The 18,149-nt window shown below is 42.9% G+C and overlaps 1 protein-coding gene and 1 non-coding gene across 8 annotated transcripts in view; both read right to left on the bottom strand.

Annotated features, from left to right (window-relative positions):
- Positions 1–281: 281 nt before the first annotated feature.
- The window catches only part of DDX24 (DEAD-box helicase 24), a 34,025-nt gene continuing 16,157 nt past the window's right edge, over positions 282–18,149 (bottom strand). For all 7 annotated transcript variants that reach the window (XM_032345133.1, XM_032345132.1, XM_032345128.1 and 4 more), the window contains 7 exons: positions 10,610–11,122; positions 9,393–9,546; positions 8,607–9,122; positions 6,197–6,272; positions 3,744–3,932; positions 2,319–2,448; positions 282–837 (listed from right to left, as the gene is read on the bottom strand). In XM_032345133.1, coding sequence (XP_032201024.1) covers positions 560–837; positions 2,319–2,448; positions 3,744–3,932; positions 6,197–6,272; positions 8,607–9,122; positions 9,393–9,546; positions 10,610–11,122 — 1,856 coding nt within the window. In that variant the 3' untranslated portion in view covers positions 282–559. The remainder of the gene's footprint in view (positions 838–2,318; positions 2,449–3,743; positions 3,933–6,196; positions 6,273–8,606; positions 9,123–9,392; positions 9,547–10,609; positions 11,123–18,149) is intronic.
- Positions 14,462–14,568, bottom strand: LOC116592108. The gene has a single exon (XR_004286301.1). It is a non-coding gene; the product is annotated as a U6 spliceosomal RNA (small nuclear RNA).

Genomic DNA, 18,149 nt, shown 5'->3' on the forward strand with positions numbered 1-18,149 from the left:
GGCTTCCCTACAGACAGATCTGATGTTAAGGAAGCCGGTGGACGCAACCTCTTCCCTACCCACCCGGCAGCGTGGCTCAGACAAGAGAATGTGAATGGCAGAGAGCTAAAGAGCTTTTAGTGGAGTGGAGTGCCGTGGAGAAAAGCAGAACACAAGCAAAGACCCAAAGCTCCATCCCCACTATCAAATGGGATGAGATGTACCCTACGTGCAACCCCTTGTGCAACCTGCCACCAGAGGATAGGACAGCTATATCTGGCTAAAAACTCTGGATAACACACTGGTTCTGACTATTTTTAATTAACAAAAACAAGCTGAACGTACAAGAAGCCTATACACACTGGAATACAGAAAGATATAAGCTGCTGCACAGAATTCTTTCTCCAAAACACAAATGTGCATGAGGTCTCTCTTGCAATGGGGGCTGGTATGGAAGAGGATTTTTGTAACCGGGGTTGACAGTGGCGTGAAAGGCAAAGTGGGAAGATTATCCACAAAACCAGAGAAGAGAAACAATGTGCCGTCACTAATAGACTGACCTGGAGGGCAGTTAATCTAGTTAATCTGCACTTGTACTTGGCTGAGGTTGTTCCTGCTGCTGCTCTTTTGGCGGCGGCTTCTTCTTCTTCTTCTTCTTCTGTTTGGCGAGGCAGCTCAAAGCAGACTCACCATTTCTTGGGGTAGCCATGAGTGTGGGCAGCTTGCCAGACTGAGTTGGATACTTCGTTTTCAGGTCCTCTTTGAACAAGGGCTGGGAGAGTAAATGGCGCAGCTCCTTCTTCAGGACCTTCATCTGCTTTTGTCTCCTACGCTCTTCTTGTTGGTCAGATTTTCTTCCTTAAGACACAATATAGAACAGACCATATTCGCTATAATTTGTGGAAACTTTTTGTTTCCCTTGATGGATACTTGCGATGGAAAATGTTCTGGAACTCTTGAGGAATCAAGGTTCAAAAGTTCTCTAGAGAAGCTAGTATTGGCTAACTTCTAACATAGCTGGGGAGGGATACTCAGGGCCATTATATCCTTCATTCCTCAAAAAAAAAAGCCTCTAACACAGGAATGACCTCCCATTTTACTCGAGGGCACTTGCTGACGGTCACAGAGCTAACTAACTAGCTGTTAGTTAGTTAGTTGCTGTCAAACAGATTAGAATCCAAGGCTCCTGACTGGAAGATCGGTTTTCTTCCTATGATCCACCCAACTGCTACTTGCTAGTCGGGGTATGGTGACTCGACAGGTACAAAGACCCGGGGAGACTGTGAACACCGTCTGGGAGCCCAGCGCTCCTACCCCTCCCCACCAGCACTGTGACTGCACCTGTAGAGGTGGGCACAGCCAAAAGGCCCTAAGCCAACCAGTCCTCAGGGAGCAGAGCTCAAGCCCCAAGCTTGAGCTATCAGGGGGAACAGCTCATCGTCACCACGCCCACTGGTCTGGTTCCCAGCTTCCATACTAAGCAGACAGCTTGTCAGCTTCTGAATTTGTTGGCTTTGGCACTGAGATGCCAACACCTCAGGTGGGCTGCCCAACTGTGGGATGGAAAGAATACCGGATCTACTCTGGTTATCAGTTCAAGATCTGATTCCACCACTTTTTAGATTCAGGAGCCTTCCTTGAGCAGGGACCACAGAGATTCATCCCTGAATCCCTAGGCTCTTGCCCAGGTTCAGAGTCGGGCTTCAGTAAAGGCCTGGTAATGGAGCTATTTCCCTGCACAAACAGCTTCTCTTCCATGAACCTCAAAGTTTCCATATGTAAAAGAATGATAATTCCTGCTCTGTTCATGTCATGAGACCATAGAAGTCAGATGAGATGATGACTGGTGTAGTAGAAACAATAATGATCATAAATAATAATTTAAAATGTATCAAATCCTTCCATTTGCCAGGTACTGATTAAGGCACTTTATATACATCAATTCAAGCCATCTTTTGCAATAACCCCATGAGGCAGGAACATTATGACCTGCATCTTATATATGACAGCCTAGGCATAAAAGCAAGATTAAGGAGCTTGACCTCGTCACACAGCCAGTTAAGTGGATGGACCAGCACTGGCCGCACAGCCTACCCCTGATGTCACTACCTTTCCACATGAGGGAAGCAGTTGAAGCTCCTGACAAATAAGACAGAGGCAACAAAGTCAAAGATGGTAGGCTCATCTGAGAGTAAGGCCTGTCACAAAGGAAAAAGCATCCTGCTGATTTTAACAGGACCTATGGTACTGGCGAAGATCCAATAGGATAAAAGTTGAAGGAAAAAAAAAATGAAAAATGCTGAATGTATTCTTCAAGTCCCGGAATCCAGCCCACTCACCCTTATACATCTCTTCTTCCAGCTCAATCTCAAGGGCGGCTGCTGCCTGTTCAATCCAAGAGTTGTGCAGACAAGCCTGGAAGTTCCGATATTCGGCCTTCTCAATCTGTCGAGCTAAATGGATTCGTTCCTGGGGGAAGGGAATAGAGTATTCATTTGACAGTGCTCAATGGAATAAAAGGCCTCGGAATAAAAGCAGTGAGAGCAACCATTACATGAGTGTATACAAAGGAAATCACAAGAGCCAGCTTTCCAAATGATAAACCTGAAGAGCCCCACCTGTGGGAAGCCCACCTCGGTTGGACGCCAATTTACAGGTGTCCGAAGAGAACTCTTCCCTAGACACCACAGATAGTTAGCATAGCCGAGCTGGGACCCTGACACACCCCTACAGCCCCAAGTTAGAGCCACACTGTGACTGATCACAGGGACCACAAACTCACAGAACCACCTTCCTTCTCCTTCCATGCTGTCCTTGCCAAAAACATTTCAGCTCTCCTGCTCAAGGGTGCTAGGGTCAGACCGCAATGAACGGAAACACGGGTAAAATGGATGAGATACTGTAGTGTGGGGAAAAGAGCCATGACAAGCGAAGAGTACCTCCCAACACTCCTTACTAACGGGATTTCTCTGTCCTCTCCATCCTTCCAAGCTCCTCATCATATTTTCCCGCATGGCGAATACTCCTTTCAAGTCAGAGGAGCCAGGAGTCCTTGACCTGTTCCATGCTTTTGCTCCCTCATTTTCTGGAATTCCATCTCCTTTCCACCTCTCCATATGCAGGAGGCTTGGAGGAAACCTTGCCTCCTACCAATATAAGCACAATCTCCACCAGTCCCATGGTGCTCTGTTTGTACCTGAAATTCAGCATGGGCTCAGCCTCCCTCACAAGCCAGTGGACCTCTCTGGAGGAAAACCCACCTGGCTTTGGTACCTGACACACGGTGGCCCATAGTCGGCAGCAGCTACTCCACTGAATGCTGAGTTAAAACAAAACCACAATGGTAGAATTACTGCCATTTGCTTCAGGGATGTGACAAAGCTTTAGTATCTGCCTCAGCAGACAAGCTGACCTTACTTCCCTACAACCACTGATGTCCAGGCAGCCACAATGTCCTTATCCAGTGGAGGGAGATGGTGGTAGTGGAGGCTCCACGGGTAGGCAGTGAAGAAAGGGCTCAAGAGGAAACTCCTCGTGTTTCTGACCACTCACCTGTCTCCCTTCTACCACCTACAGTGCCCCCATTCCCTCCATTTTGTTTTTCTCCCTCCCCAACCACTTTTTTTAAAAACAAATCTCCCTATTCAGCTATTGGCAGAACCCTTAATTTCCAAGGGTCCTACTGCCAGAGCCTCACAGCAGGTCTGAAGGCACAGCATGATCCCTTCCCTCATGAGTACTAGATTTTTAACTTTTCTTTTTACCTTGACTGCGTCCATGTACTTAGTCTGCACAGGAAACAGTGGGATGTCCTCATCTTTCTTGAGGGTTTTGTAAATCTTCTTAAAGTTGATCACATCCTCAGGCCCAATCAGCATCAGGCTGAGGCCTTCATTAGTGGCACGAGCCGTTCGACCACTTCGGTGGACATAGATCTCTGAGGTGCGCGGGACCTGCCAGAGTAACCAGGACATCAATGCACGGTTATCACCCAACAGTATACTTCCCCTCAGGACCAGCTTCCCCGAGTCAGGCAGCTAGAAACCTCTCTAACACTGTGGACAGATCCAGCCCTTTTCCCTCAGTCCTAATTCTTCAGCCCATTCACTGTGCAGCGTCTGCCCTCCCGTGCCCTCTGCCCTAGTTTCAGGTATCCGAAGAACACTGTTCAGCAGAACAGTGACAATCACTTATTTCATCTCTAGTCTTTCCCATTCTGCTTGACCCAGCCCGAAGCTGCCACTCCAATCTTCGTGAGTCAAAGCTCTGACTGTAATTCCCACTCTAACTAAAGCAACTCCACTGATTCTTCATTAACTCAACATGAATGACTGAGCATGGTAATTACAATGAACATTTACTGAGTGATTACAATGGGCCAGGCAATTCCAAGCACTCTACATGTACTATCCCACTTTTTCCTCCCAAATAGTAACACGAAGTGCTTTCATGATTATCCACATTATGGACAAGGAAACTGACATACAAGAGATGTTAAGCAATTCCCCCTAGGTTGAGGAATTAAATAGCGGAGCCAAGATCTGACCTGAAGCAGTCCAGCTGCAAAGACCACGCTAACCCCTAGGCTCCACTGCTTCTACTCTAAGATATGCTGGATATATTATGCACGGGGGTGGCACGGGTGCGACAATCCCTCCCTCCCCTGCACCCGCGGCACATGCCAACCACCTGAGCCCAGGTGAACACAACCACTTCCAACGCAGCTCTAAGCACTTAACTGTTCATAATGGTGCTAGAAATGTGGTCTATTGGCCATTTTTCACTTTCTTCTCACCACATAATCCCCCACTGCAGCCAACTGCCCACTTCCACATGCCCTCCTCCTTCCCTTCCACCTCTACATGCCCAGATCCTCCCCATCCTTAAATGCAAAGCATCTTTTAGAAAGCCCTTTCCAACTTCCCAAACTCGAAGTTACCACTCTCTCCCATTATATTTTGCAACTTTCTAATATCTTCTGCCTTAAATGATGGCTGTGGTCATCTCATCTCCTTTAGTTGGGCTGATACTTCTCAGGGGCTAAGACTGTATTTTGTTCATGTGGATATCTCCCACGAAGACTGGTCCAGCCTCTTCCCCAAAAAGGAGGAAGAAAGATTTGCTAACTGAACTGGTACCCTGGAAGATTTTTTTGAAGATTTATTTATTGGAGAGACAGAGTGTGCTTGGGGGTGGGGTAGAGGGAGAGAATCCTCAAGCAGACTCCCCACTGAGCTCAGGGCCCCACACTGGGCTTGACCTCATGACCCATAAGATCATGACCTGAGCCAAAACCAAGAATTGGATGCCCAACTGACTGAGCTGCCCGGGCGGTGCCCTTACACCCTGAAAGATTTTTAAAGCATGAGAGATTAGAAATGTAATAATAATGTCAGAATAACCATATCTTACTGAATATTTAACACTGTGCTAGGGGTTTCATCAGCAGGAGCTCATTTAATTCTCACAGTAACCCCAAGGGTTAGGCAGCATCATCACTCCCAGTTTACAATGACACTGAAACCAGAGATAACAAGTAACGGGCCCAAAGCTAACAAGTAACTCTGAAGCAGACCACAAGCATCTGAACCCTGGAAGGTTGGCTCCGAAGCCTAAGCTCCTAAGCACTACTGTACGCTAGAATTTATCAGGGGCATGCACTAATATTAATGTCTATCAACAGCAGCTAACATTCAGTAAGTGCTCAGGGTATGCCCTGACTCTTTCTAAACTCTTCAGAAATAACTTACTCTACCTTAATAAAAACTTAACAAAGTAGATACGGTGTTAACTTCCATTTAACAAAAACACTGAGGCAGAAAGAGACTAAACAGCTTGCTCAAGGTTACACAGCTGCGATTTAAGCCCAGGCAGGTCCTAACCACAACACTCTTCTACTTCTCTACACCATGGCAACCAGTTTACATGCTACTATGCCCATTCCATGGAAGAAAATAAGACTCTAACCTGCAACATCCATTAGTTTTTCCAAATCAAAGACAGAGGAGCTAAGTAATCATCAGAAGTGCTAAGAGGTTTTCTGAGAATAAACCTCATGAATGTTCCAAATGTGGCAGCAGCCAGTCACCAGATGCCAGTGGTACTCTGCGGCATGAGGCCTTGGGGCTAATAATTCTTCTCCCTCCCACTCCTCCCTACCCAAACATTTGCTTGAAAAATCCCCCATTCGATGCAACAAATCCCCTAATGCCCCTACCTGGTAATGGATGACATGCTGGACTTTAGGAATATCCAGGCCCCGAGCTGCGACATCTGTTGCCAGGAGGACACAACTGTGGTAGAGAGATGAAGTTCATTAATAATAAATAATAGCTATCATTAATCAGATTCTTACCACCTCTTGAGTATGCCAGATGAAGCAACTGAGGCTCAGAGAGATTAACTTCCCAAGGCACAAACATGTCTATTCACTTGTGGAGCCAGGATCCAAAGCTGGGTCTCACTGGCCACAGTCAACCAGCCACCCTCTGCCAGTAATAAAAGACCACCGCCAGTAAATTAAATGAGGTCATACATATTCTACGTCAGTGACCTCATTTTCTATCACCCTCCCACTCACTTCCCTCCAGTCACACAGACATCCTCGCTTTCTTTCCAATCTGTCAAACATGCTCTGGCCTCTAAGCTTCTGCACTTGCTACACCACAGGCCCGACAAGGCTTCCTCAGACATTCATGTTTCCTTGCTTTGTCCACACTCTGCTGTAACCCCTGCCTCTCAGGGAAACCTCCCTGACCCCGCTTTTGCACAACTCCCTGCACAACTTCACTCCTCAGCACTCAGCACCACTTGACAAACTACATTACTTGCTTTTCAATTTATGATCTCCCTCCACTGGAAAGTAAACCCTGTAACAGCAAGGACTTTGCATTACTCACTGTTCTATTACCTACAACGGTTCCTGGTTTCCAGTAAACACTCATAAATTTCTTAATGTATGTGTAGTTCAAGAAAAGTCAAAAGCACCTGATCTGTGTCTTAAAAACTTGAGATTCTGGGCTCTTCAGAATCCCTGCTCCCTATAGTTCTGAGGTAGGGCTGAAGAATGATGCAAATGCAAGTTTTTAAAATATTCAACTACTGCTCTAAGTCAAAAGCAGTAACTTTTTTTATAAAGGGCCAGACCATAAATTATTTTGGGCTTTGCAGGTGGTAAGTTTCTGTTGAAACTACTCAACTCTGCTACTGCAAAAGTAGCCACAGACAATACATAAATGGGTCTTGCTGTCTTCCAATAAAACTACTTGATTTAGCCCATGGGCCATAGTTTCCCATCTCCTGACTGAATAAAATGTAGAGGCCATTTGCAGGCAAACAGACTTGAGGAATGGAATGTAGAAAGAAAGGGCCCACAGCTACCACCTGGCTGAATACAGACAGACCCATCAGGGGACCCACCTCAAAATACCCACAGGCCCTAACTGACCAAACAGGCTCCTTACAACTAGGCAGTTACCAAGAAAGGGAGAATTCAGTACATGGCCATAATTCCTCATCTTCCCCCTTTAGAAAGAGCCCCATTCACTGCCTCACTGCAGAAAGCCTCTCCTCTGCTGTCCTGCTTGCCCACTCCCTTGTGGTATATTCAATAAACTTCCATCTCCTTTGTTCTGCCTCAGGTGAATTCTTTCAATGCCAGCGCCTTGGCTTCTACCAGATTGTTGCCCCACATTTGGGGTCCCCCATCCAATTAGACAAACACCACCATTTAGACACCATATAAACCACTAACTTCTACCTAGCAATATTCCAAGGAAGGTAAACCAGACATTTGTTCTAGAAATTAATCACTCTGTAACCTGACAAAACACAGGGCAAAAGTCAATCTACATTTGACCTTAATTTTTCCATATCCTGACAATATGCACACCGGTGAGCATCACTGCGCCCAAAAGGAGATGCACAGTGGCAGCATAGCAGGACAAAGCAAGAGCTCTGGGTCTGATTGGTCTGAGGCCGAGGGCGCTCTGTCATTTTCAGGCTAAGAAATCTTGGGCAAGCTGATTAGCTTTTCTAGATCTTACTCTTATGAAATGAGAATGACAATATATGCTACATAGTATTAAAACATTTAGCAAGTACCTACAGTGGGCTAAACATTTGTTCTAAATGCTTTATATGTATAAATTCCCTTACTCTTCCTAACTAACCCTCTCAATTAGCTTCTACTATCATTCTATTACACTAATTATGAGAAAAATGGAACACACTAACGTAATTTGGCCAGCTAGAAGTGGCACAGCCAAGGTCTTAATCTCAAGCAGTCTGGTTCCAGTCTATGTTCTTAACAATAAATCTATTCTGTTTCCTCTCAAAGATGCTAGAACTGAATGAACGTGATAACGTATCTAAAATGTCAACATGATACTTACTCTATTGTTAACATGCATTATTGTCACCGTTACTCATTAATAAGAGAGTTTCTGTTAGGCATTATCAGCAACCAAATGCATCAGATAAGAGTAAGCCTGCTCATGATGTGCAAAAAAGGGCTACCATCTACTGATAAGGCCTCCATGTCAGAAGGCAGCTTCTCATCATCTCCCCATCCTGGCAACCTTGATCTAATGACTAGAAACTGGGCTCTGGGTACAGGCCTGACTTACTCTTCCAGACGGGCAAACTGCTCCAGGTTTCTGAGCCTCTGCTTCTGGTGCATGCAGGCATGTAGGGTCAGTGGCATGATATCCAGGACTTTGAGGAGCCCAGAGAGGCGTTTGATACAGGAGATACTGTTGGCGAACACTAAGGTGCGGCCTGGATACTGCATCAGAAAGTAATACAGATATAAGTCTTTCTCATCCGTCTCACAATGAATCTTGGTCTCTGTCAGTGTCTCCACTGTGGCCTCATTTCTAGTCAGGTCAATGACTTTGGGCTTGCCCCTCATGCCAATCTTCTGCACGAGGAGGTCAAGTTTGGCAGTTTTGTCAATTTTCTTTATATGCTTCTTATGAAGGATTCGAGCAGGAGCTTGATGTACCAGGGTCAGTGTGGCAGAAAAAATAAGCGTCTGTCTCTTTGGGTTGTACTGGGAGTCACTGAGCATCTCTAGCAGCTGAGAGAGCTCAGCAAAGTGGCCTTTCTCAACCATCCGATCAGCCTCATCGACCACCAGACACCTGCAGATGCAGAGAGACCCACATAACCTGAGGAGTCATTTCCACAGCACACTCGACTACCAGCTCCACCCCCAACACACAAAGACATACACACATCACCACCAGGAGGGACTCCATCCCCTCATGCCCAGCTTTCTAGAGGCCAAAGTCCAGCTGGTACCACACCATGGCACTTAGTGACAGGGAGAAGGTAGTGCGTACGCTACGGTGCTACCTCAGGCCCACAACAGAAAAGGGAGTGAAAGGGAAAGGGGAAGTACTGTCACTTACCTGAGCTGCCTAAGGTTGCTCAAATGAGGGTGCTTTTCTTTAATTAGCTCCCACAGCCGGCCCGGAGTGGCAACCACAATCTCTGGCTGGCGGTTTAGCATCCTCTGCTGTTTCTGCGCTGACATTCCACCAACCAAAATAGCAGTTTTAATTCCTACGACACACAGAATATAAAAGACCCTGTTATCCAGTATGGCTGTGTATTTTCTGCCACAACTAGGACAGGCGCCCCTAGATTGGCAAAGGCAATCAATCACCAGGACAGTTCCCCTTTGTGGGGGCGGGGAAGAGTGGAAGGCTAGAAAGTGGGCCTAGCCTGATTCTCTGCGCTACTCCTAGATCTGGGCCTTGCCTACTTCCCCAACCTCATTTCTTCTTAATCCTTCCCCTTTATCAACAACAGAAGAGCTAGATTTGAACCCAGGCATGTTTACCCAAAGTTCCAGGAAAACTAAGCAATACTGCACCACAGTGCTGGGAATGAGCTCACTCTGCAGCTGTGACAACACCTCCCTAGAAAGCCCTGCCCATCCCCTTCAATGAGAATTAAGATGAACCTCCTCTAATGCCAACTGTCTGTTCTGTTCTCTGATGGAGAACAGATTCTCAAGGTATCCAATGTGGAAAGAAAACACAGGATCATGTCAGCAAAGTGCTTAGCAAAGCGCCTGGTATATAGCAGAAGCTTGGTAAGTAACTGTTGCTTTTATTATAAAGATAAAATTCTCACTGTGCAGCCCTTCCCGAAAGGAATTCCCTGAGAGAGTAAGTTCTAGTACCCCAAGGCAGAGGTTGGCATACACTTTCTTAAAGGTCAATAGTAAGCATTTTGGCCTTGTGAGCTAAATCTGTCACAACTACTAACTTTACTTCATTCTACCTTGGTAGTGCAAAAGCAGCCACAGACACTATGTTATTAACAAATGGGTGAGGCTACACTTTATTTACAAAAAGAAGTACTTTGCCAACCCCTGCCTTAAGCATCCATCATATCCAATAAACTAACTTCTTATGCATCTCAAGTGGCATCAGCTATGCGCCATCCTTGGGAGAACTGAGAAAGTGTTAACTCAAACAATTTTCTGTAAGACTTAATTCTCCGGCAGGTGAGAGAGATTTCCCCTAGAGGGCAGGAGCCATACATAGCTTATTCACCTTTGCCACCCCAGGTTCTAAGATCCTCTCAGAAGTATTTATTAAATGGAATTAAACCTCACCTGTAAACTTGGCCACAGCATCAATGTGTTGCTTGACCTGGACAGCAAGCTCCCTAGTGGGAGTCAGAACCAGCCCAAGCAGAGGGCGCTTTGGATGTGCTTTACAGGTGGCAATTTTGCCATCCAACTCTTGCTTCAACCTTCCAGTCTCCTCTTCATCAAGCTTTTCCTCTTTGTCTTCATCCTGTTTGGGGATGGCCTTCTCCCTCACCAGAGAAGAAGGTCCTTCACCAGCATCACCATCACAGAAGGGCAGCACCTGGTCAGGGACAGCAGCTCCGGACTTGACCTTGCTGGGTGGTGCTGTAGCCTTCACTCCAGCTTCACTGGGCAGGACTTCACCCTTAACTCCAATCTCATCAGGCAGAACTCCAGACTCAGTTGTCGCCTCAGTTCTAGTCTCACCAGATACTGCTCCTGTGTCACTTGGAGCTGGAGTAGGCTTCTTCTTCATCTGCCACTGGAGCACTGCATGGATCATTGGAATGGCAAAGGCAAGAGTTTTTCCACTTCCTTAGAAGTAAAACAAAAAACAAAAACAGTGTGAATCAATAAATACACATACTTTCTGTTTGGGCTTCTTTCTTTACCCAGAATAAGGGCCCCTTATTCTGGGTAAAGAATATAAAGAATATAGCCGAGTGCTACCCCAAACAACCCAAAGCTCCTACACTCAGCACAGGCTTCCCGACAGCACTGCAAACAGCGGGTATCTATAATTAAGAGCTTGAGAAAAAGTCTAGCAGACAAGCACTGAGGCCTGATATCACCAATATGAACTACACACAAAATCCAAGCACTGAAACTCTAGAAATAGACAAGTTTTGTGTGTTTTGTCATTGCTGTAACATACACTACCACATTAGTATAGGGAAGGGAAATCTCTAATTTCCTAGGTGGACAAGATGGGAGTAGAGGATAATTTTCTTAGTTTTTGAGAAAACCTAAAATTAGCACAATTTTATCTATGCTTGAACATTTTCAAACTGATCTTTGAATGTATATGAAGTCCAAATTCACATCTTCTGGGCGGTTAATACAAATAAACAAAACAGTTCAAGTTGAGAATTTATAGTAGTTCCAAAGTTATGTCCTCAAGAAAAGCAAATTAGTGATCTCTGGAGGAAGAAACAAAGAATTCTCACAAAGGGCACCTGGGTGGCTCAGTCTGTTGAGCATCCTGACTCTTGGTTTTGGCCTGGTTCATGGGATTGAGCCCCAAGTCAGCACAGGGTCCACTCAAGGGATCCTCTCTCTCCCTCTCCCCCTGCTTCTTCCCCAATTTGATCTCTTGCTCGCTCTCAAATAAAAACTTCTTTTTTTAAAACCTATTAAGAAGAAGAGTCCTCACAAATAATCTTCAAAGGAAAATGAGATCTGATAAAAAAAAAAAAGCCCACAAAAAAATAAGCATAAGAAAAAAAGAGAGCAAAACAGACCCTTAACACTTTAGATAAAACAGTACTTTTTATCAAAAACCATCAAAGCTAGAAGACAGTATTACATCTTCATTTGAAGACCTGAAAAAAAAAAGACAACCTTCAACTGTCTACTTAGCAAAAATTCCTTTCAAAACAAATGCAAAATAAAGACATTTAAGCACCCAAAAGCTGAATAATTTATCCATCAGCAAACCTGAACTACAAGAAGTACTAAAGGAGTCTTCCATGCAAAAGATGCTACCAGATGAAATTGTGGATCTGCACAAATAAAGACTACCAGAAACAGTCATGGTAACATGGGTAAATATGAAAGATTTTTCTTAAAACGTATTATTTAAGTTTAAACTAAAAATTATTTTTTTTAAGATTTTATTTATTTATTTGACAGAGAGAAATTACAAGTACACTGAGAGGCAGGCAGAGAGAGAGAGAGAGAAGGAAGCAGGCTCCCTGCTGAGCAGAGAGCCCGATGCGGGACTCGATCCCAGGACCCTGAGATCATGACCTGAGCCGAAGGCAGCGGCTTAACCCACTGAGCCACCCAGGCGCCCCTAAACTAAAAATTATTAAACAGAAAAATATATTTTGGATTTTTAAAAATTTATTATTAACATACACTGTATTATCTGTTTCAGGGGTACAGCTCTGTGATTCATCAGTCTTAAAAATTCACAGCAATCACCATAGCACATACCCTCTCCAATGTCCATCACCCAGCCTCTTTATCCTTCCTGCCCACCTCCTCTCCAGCAACCCTCAGTTTGTATCCTGAGATTGAGTCTCTTGTGGTTTGTCTCCCTCTCTGGTTTCATCTTGCTTCATTTTTTCCTCTCTTCCCCATGGTCCTCTGCCTTCCCAAATTCCACATATTAGTGAGGTCATATAGTAACCGTCTTCTCTGATTGATTTATTTTGCTTAGCATAACACCCTCTAGTTCCTTCCACATCATTACAAATGGCAAGATACCTGTTTTTTGATGGTTGCGTAATAGTCCACTGAATATATACACCACATCTTCTTTATCTATTCATCTGTTGATGGACATCTAGGCTCTTTCCATAGTTTGGTTATTGTGGACATTGCTGCTATAAACACTGGGGTGCAGATGCCCCTTTGGAACACTACCTATCTTTGGGGTAAATACCCAGTATTGCAATTGCTGGGTCATAGGGTAGCTCTGTTTACAACTTTTTGAGGAACCTCCATACTGTTTCCAGAATGGCTGCACCAGTGTGCATTCCCACCAACAGTGTAGGAGGTTCCCCTTTCTCCACATCCCCACCAACATCTGTCATTTCCTGACGTCTTGATTTTAGTCATTCTGACTGCTGTGAGGTGGTATCTCACTGTGGTTTTGATTTGTATTTTCCTGATACTGAGTGATGTTGAGGACTTTTTCAAGTGTCTGTTGGTCATATGGATGTCTTCTTTGCAGAAATGTCTGTTCGTGTCTTCTGCCCACTTTTTTAAAAAAGATTTTTTTATTGGACAGAGAGAGAGTGAGAGGGGGAACCCAAGCAAGGGGAGTGGGATAGGGAGAAGCTGGCCTCCAGCTGAGCAGGGAGCCTGATGAGGGCCTCAATTTCAGGACCCTGGGATCGTGACCTGACCTGAAGGCAGATACTTAATGACTGACCCACCCAGGCATCCCATTCTGCCCATTTCTTGATTGGATTTTTTTTGGGGGGGTATTGATTATCATAAGTTCTTTACAGATTTTGGATACTAGACCTTTTTTTTTTTTTTTTTACTGTATCTGATATGTCACTTGCAAATATCTTCTTCCATTCTGTCGGTTGCCTTTTGGTTTTCTGTTTCCTTTGCTGTTTAAGTTTTTTATCTTGATGAAGTCCCAGTTCATTTTGCCTTTGCTTCCCTTGCCTTTGGCGATGTGGCTAGGAAGAAGTTGCTGTTACTGAAGTCAAAGGGGTTGCTGCTTGTATTCTCAAGGATTTTGATGGATTCCTGTCTCACACTGAGGTCTTTTGTCCATTTTGGTTCTATTTCTATATGTGCTATAAGGAAATGGTCCAGTTTCATTCTTCTGCATGTGGCTGTTCAAGTTTCCCAACACCATTTGTTAAAGAGACTCTTTTTACCATAGGACATTCCTTCCTGCTTTGTCGAAGATTAGCTGACCATAGAGTTGAGGGTCCATTTCTGGGCTCTCTATTCTGTTCCACTGATCTATGTGTCTGCTTTTGTGCCAGTGCCATACTGTTTTGATGATTACAGCTTTTTAATGGAGCTTGAAGTCCGAAACTGTGATGTTACCAGCTTTGCTTTTCTTTTTCAACATTCCTCTGGCTATTCAGGGTCTTTTCTAGTTCCACACAAATTTTAGGATTATTTGTTCCGTTTCTTTTTTTTTTTTTTTTTTAGGATAAGGCTGTGCTTTATTACATGCATAAAAATATGAAACGCTTCACGAATTTGCGTGTCATCCTTGCACAGGGGCCATGCTAATCTTCTCTGTATCGTTCCAATTTTAGTATATGTGCTGCCGAAGCGAGCACATTTGTTCCGTTTCTGTGAAAAAATGCTGATGGTATTTTGATAGAGATTGCATTAAATGTGTAGATTGCTCTAGATTTTCACAACATTTGTTGTAGATTTTCACAATATTTGTTCATCCAGTTCACGAACATAGAATGTTTTTCCATTTCTCTGTATCTTCCTCCATTTCTTTCATAAGTATTCTATAGTTTTCTGAGTAGAGATTCTTTGCCTCTTTGGTTAGATTTATTCCTAGGAATCTTACAGTTTTGGGTGCAACTGTAAATGGGATCGACTCCTTAATTTCTCTTTCTTCTGTCTTGCTGTTGGTGTATAGAAATGCAACTGTTTTCTGTGCACTGATTTTATATCCTGACACTTGACTGAATTCCTATAGGAGTTCTAGCAGTTTTGGGACAAAGTCTTTGGGTTTTCCACATAAAGTATCGTATCACCTGCAAAGAGTGAGAGCTTGACTTCTTCTCTGCTGATTTGGATGCCTTTTATTTCTTTTTGTCTGACTGCTGAGCCTAGGACTTCTGGTACTATGATGAATAGCAGTGATGATAGTGGACATCCCTGCAGTGTTCCTGACCCCAGGGGAAAAGCTCTCGTTTTTTCCCACTGAGGATGATATCTGCTGTGGGTTTTTCATAGATGGCTTTTATGATATTGAGGTATGTGCCCTCTATCCCTAAACTATTAAGAGTTTTAATCAAGAGAGGATGCTGTACTTTGTCAAATGTGTATTTTGGGTTTCTAACACATATAAAGTGTAAAATAAAAAGCACAATGTAAAGGAGAAAAGGAAATATAGTCTTGTAAGATTCTTGTACTATATAAAAACAATATATTATTACTGGAAGATAGATTCTATCACATTAAAGATATATACTATGAACCCAAAAGCAACCACTAAAAAAGATTTAGGTATATAAATGTAACAACAGTTACAACTAATAAGATCAATAAAGGATATAAAATGCCATCACAAAAAATAATCAGTCTAAAAGAAGTTAAAAGGAGATAGAGTATAGCAAATAACAAAATAACAGATTACAACTTAACCATTATCAATAACCACATTAAATGTATATGACCTCAACAAATAAAAGACAGACTGTCACAATGATTAAATACCAAGACCCAACACATGCTCTCTACAAGAATGCCATTTTTCCCCCCTTACAAGTCTGTTTAAAATAAAGTATATGATAAAGGATTCAGATGGAAAGCCAGATGAAGAAGTACATAAGGCAAGGTTTGGAAGGGTTCCAAAGGCTTCTGTCCCTGTGGAACTGGGGGTATACCACCCTCCCAGCACAAGGATGGGTTCACCAACTGAGAAGCTCCAAGAAACCCACCTAAAATGCAATGACATGAATAAGTTAAAAGTACAAGTATGAGGGGCATCTAGCTGGCTCAGTTGATAGAGCATGTGACTTTTGATCTTGGGGTTGTAAATTTGAGCCCCACGCTGGGTGTAAAAATTACTTAAAAATAATTTAAAAAAATAAGTATGCAAAACATACCATGCTAATATTAATCAAAATAAAGCCAAAAAGATACATTAGTATCAGATTGAGAAGATTTTAGAAAAAAGAGTACTTTGGGGATAAAGGCGGCCATTTCATAATTAAAGGGATAAATTCATTTAGAGAATGTAACAGTCCTAAACATTTATATACCTAAATATAACAGAGCTTCAAAACACATAGAATAAAATCTTATGGAACTGCAAAGTAACCTATCACTCAAGAAAAAATAAGTGACACAAATACTTCTAATACACTGAACCAATTAAATCTGTAAGTTAAAACCCACCCTACAAAGCAAAGTGTATCCAAGCACAGATGAAATCTACCAAATATTTAAGGAAGAAAAAAAATAACAATCCTATACAAACTCTTTCAGAAAACTGAAGAGAATACTTCAAAGTCATTCCAACGCCTGCATTACTCTCATTCAAAAAACCAAAGACATTACTAGAAAACTACAAACCACTATCCCATAAATAGAAATTCAAAAATTATCAACAAAACTTTAATAAATCAAATCCAATATATAAATGGAATAATAGCACTGTAACCAAATTTGGTTTATCCCAGGAATGTAAGTTTAGTTTAGTATTTCAGAATCAGTGTAATTCACCATAACCAACAGATGCTAAATGAAAACCCTTAATAAATGCATAAAAAGCATTTCAGAAACCACCATTTCTGATAAAAATGTTCAGCAAACTAGGAACTGAAGAGAATTTCCTCAATCTGATAAAGGCCCAAATATGAAAAACCTAGACCTAACATCATACTTAACGATGAAAAACGGAGTATTGTCCCCCAAAGATCAGGAACAAAATAATGGTGTCCACTCTACCACTTCAATTCAAAATTGTATTGAAGGTTTTACTGCAATAAGATAAAAATAAACAAAAAGCATGTGGACTGGATGATAACTATATAAAACCTGATACAATCTTTAAGAAACTACTTCATGGGAGTGTGTGGGGGATGGGGGGCATATGGATTGTTCAGTCAGTTAAGCATCTGACTCTCGATTTTGGTGTGGGTCATGATTTCAGGGCTGTGAGATCAAGACCTGTGTCGGGCTCTACGCTCAGTGGAGAGTGGGCCTGGAATTCTCTCTCTCCCTCTGCCCCTCCCCGTTTGCACTCTTTCTCTCTCTCTAAAATAAATGAATAAAAATCTTAGAACAAACAAGCAAAAAAAAATGACTTGATGGTATCAAGTTGCAGGCCGCAAAGTCAATATACAAGTCTTCATATTTCTATTTATTTTTATTTAGCAACAATCTGAAATAGAAAACTTTAAGTTGCCATTTACAGTAGCATCAAAAATACGAAATATTTAAGGATAAATCTAATAACAAATGTGTATACAGTATAAACTACAAAACACTGCTAAAAAAATTAAAGATCTAAAAAAAGGGATATACTACAATCATGGGAAGATTCTGTATTATCCAGATGTCATCTGTCCTCAGTTTGCTTTATAATCAAAGAAGTCTCAATCCAAATACTATCTGGCTTTTTGAAGAAATGGACAAGTTGATTTTAAAATTCAAATGGAAACATAAAGGACCTATAGCCAAAATTCAAATGGAAACATAAAGGACCTAGAATAGCCAAAATAACTTTTTTTCCCCCAAAGATTTTATTTATTTAACAGAGAGAGATCACAAGTGGGCAGAGAGGCAGGCAGAGAGAGAGAGGAAGGGAAGCAGGCTCCCCGCGGAGCAGAGAGCCAGATGCAGGACTTGATCCTAGGACACCAAGATCATGACCTGAGCTGAAAGCAGAGGCTTAACCCACTGAGCCACCCAGGCACAAAATAACTTTATAAAGAACAAAGAGGACTTACTCTACCTGATTTTAAATCTATTCTAAAGCTGCAATATCAACGCCTGGGTGGCTCAGCGGGTTAAGCCTCTGTCTTCGGCTCAGGTCATGATCCCAGGGTCCTGGGATCGAACCCCACATCGGGCTCTCTGCTCAGCAGGGAGTCTGCTTCCTCCTCTCTCCCTCTGCCTGCCTTTCTTCCTACTTGTGATCTTTGTCTGTCAAATAAATAAATAAAATCTT

Source organism: Mustela erminea, chromosome 5 (genome assembly GCF_009829155.1).
Source record: "Mustela erminea isolate mMusErm1 chromosome 5, mMusErm1.Pri, whole genome shotgun sequence".
NCBI classification, from domain to species: Eukaryota; Metazoa; Chordata; class Mammalia; order Carnivora; family Mustelidae; genus Mustela; species Mustela erminea.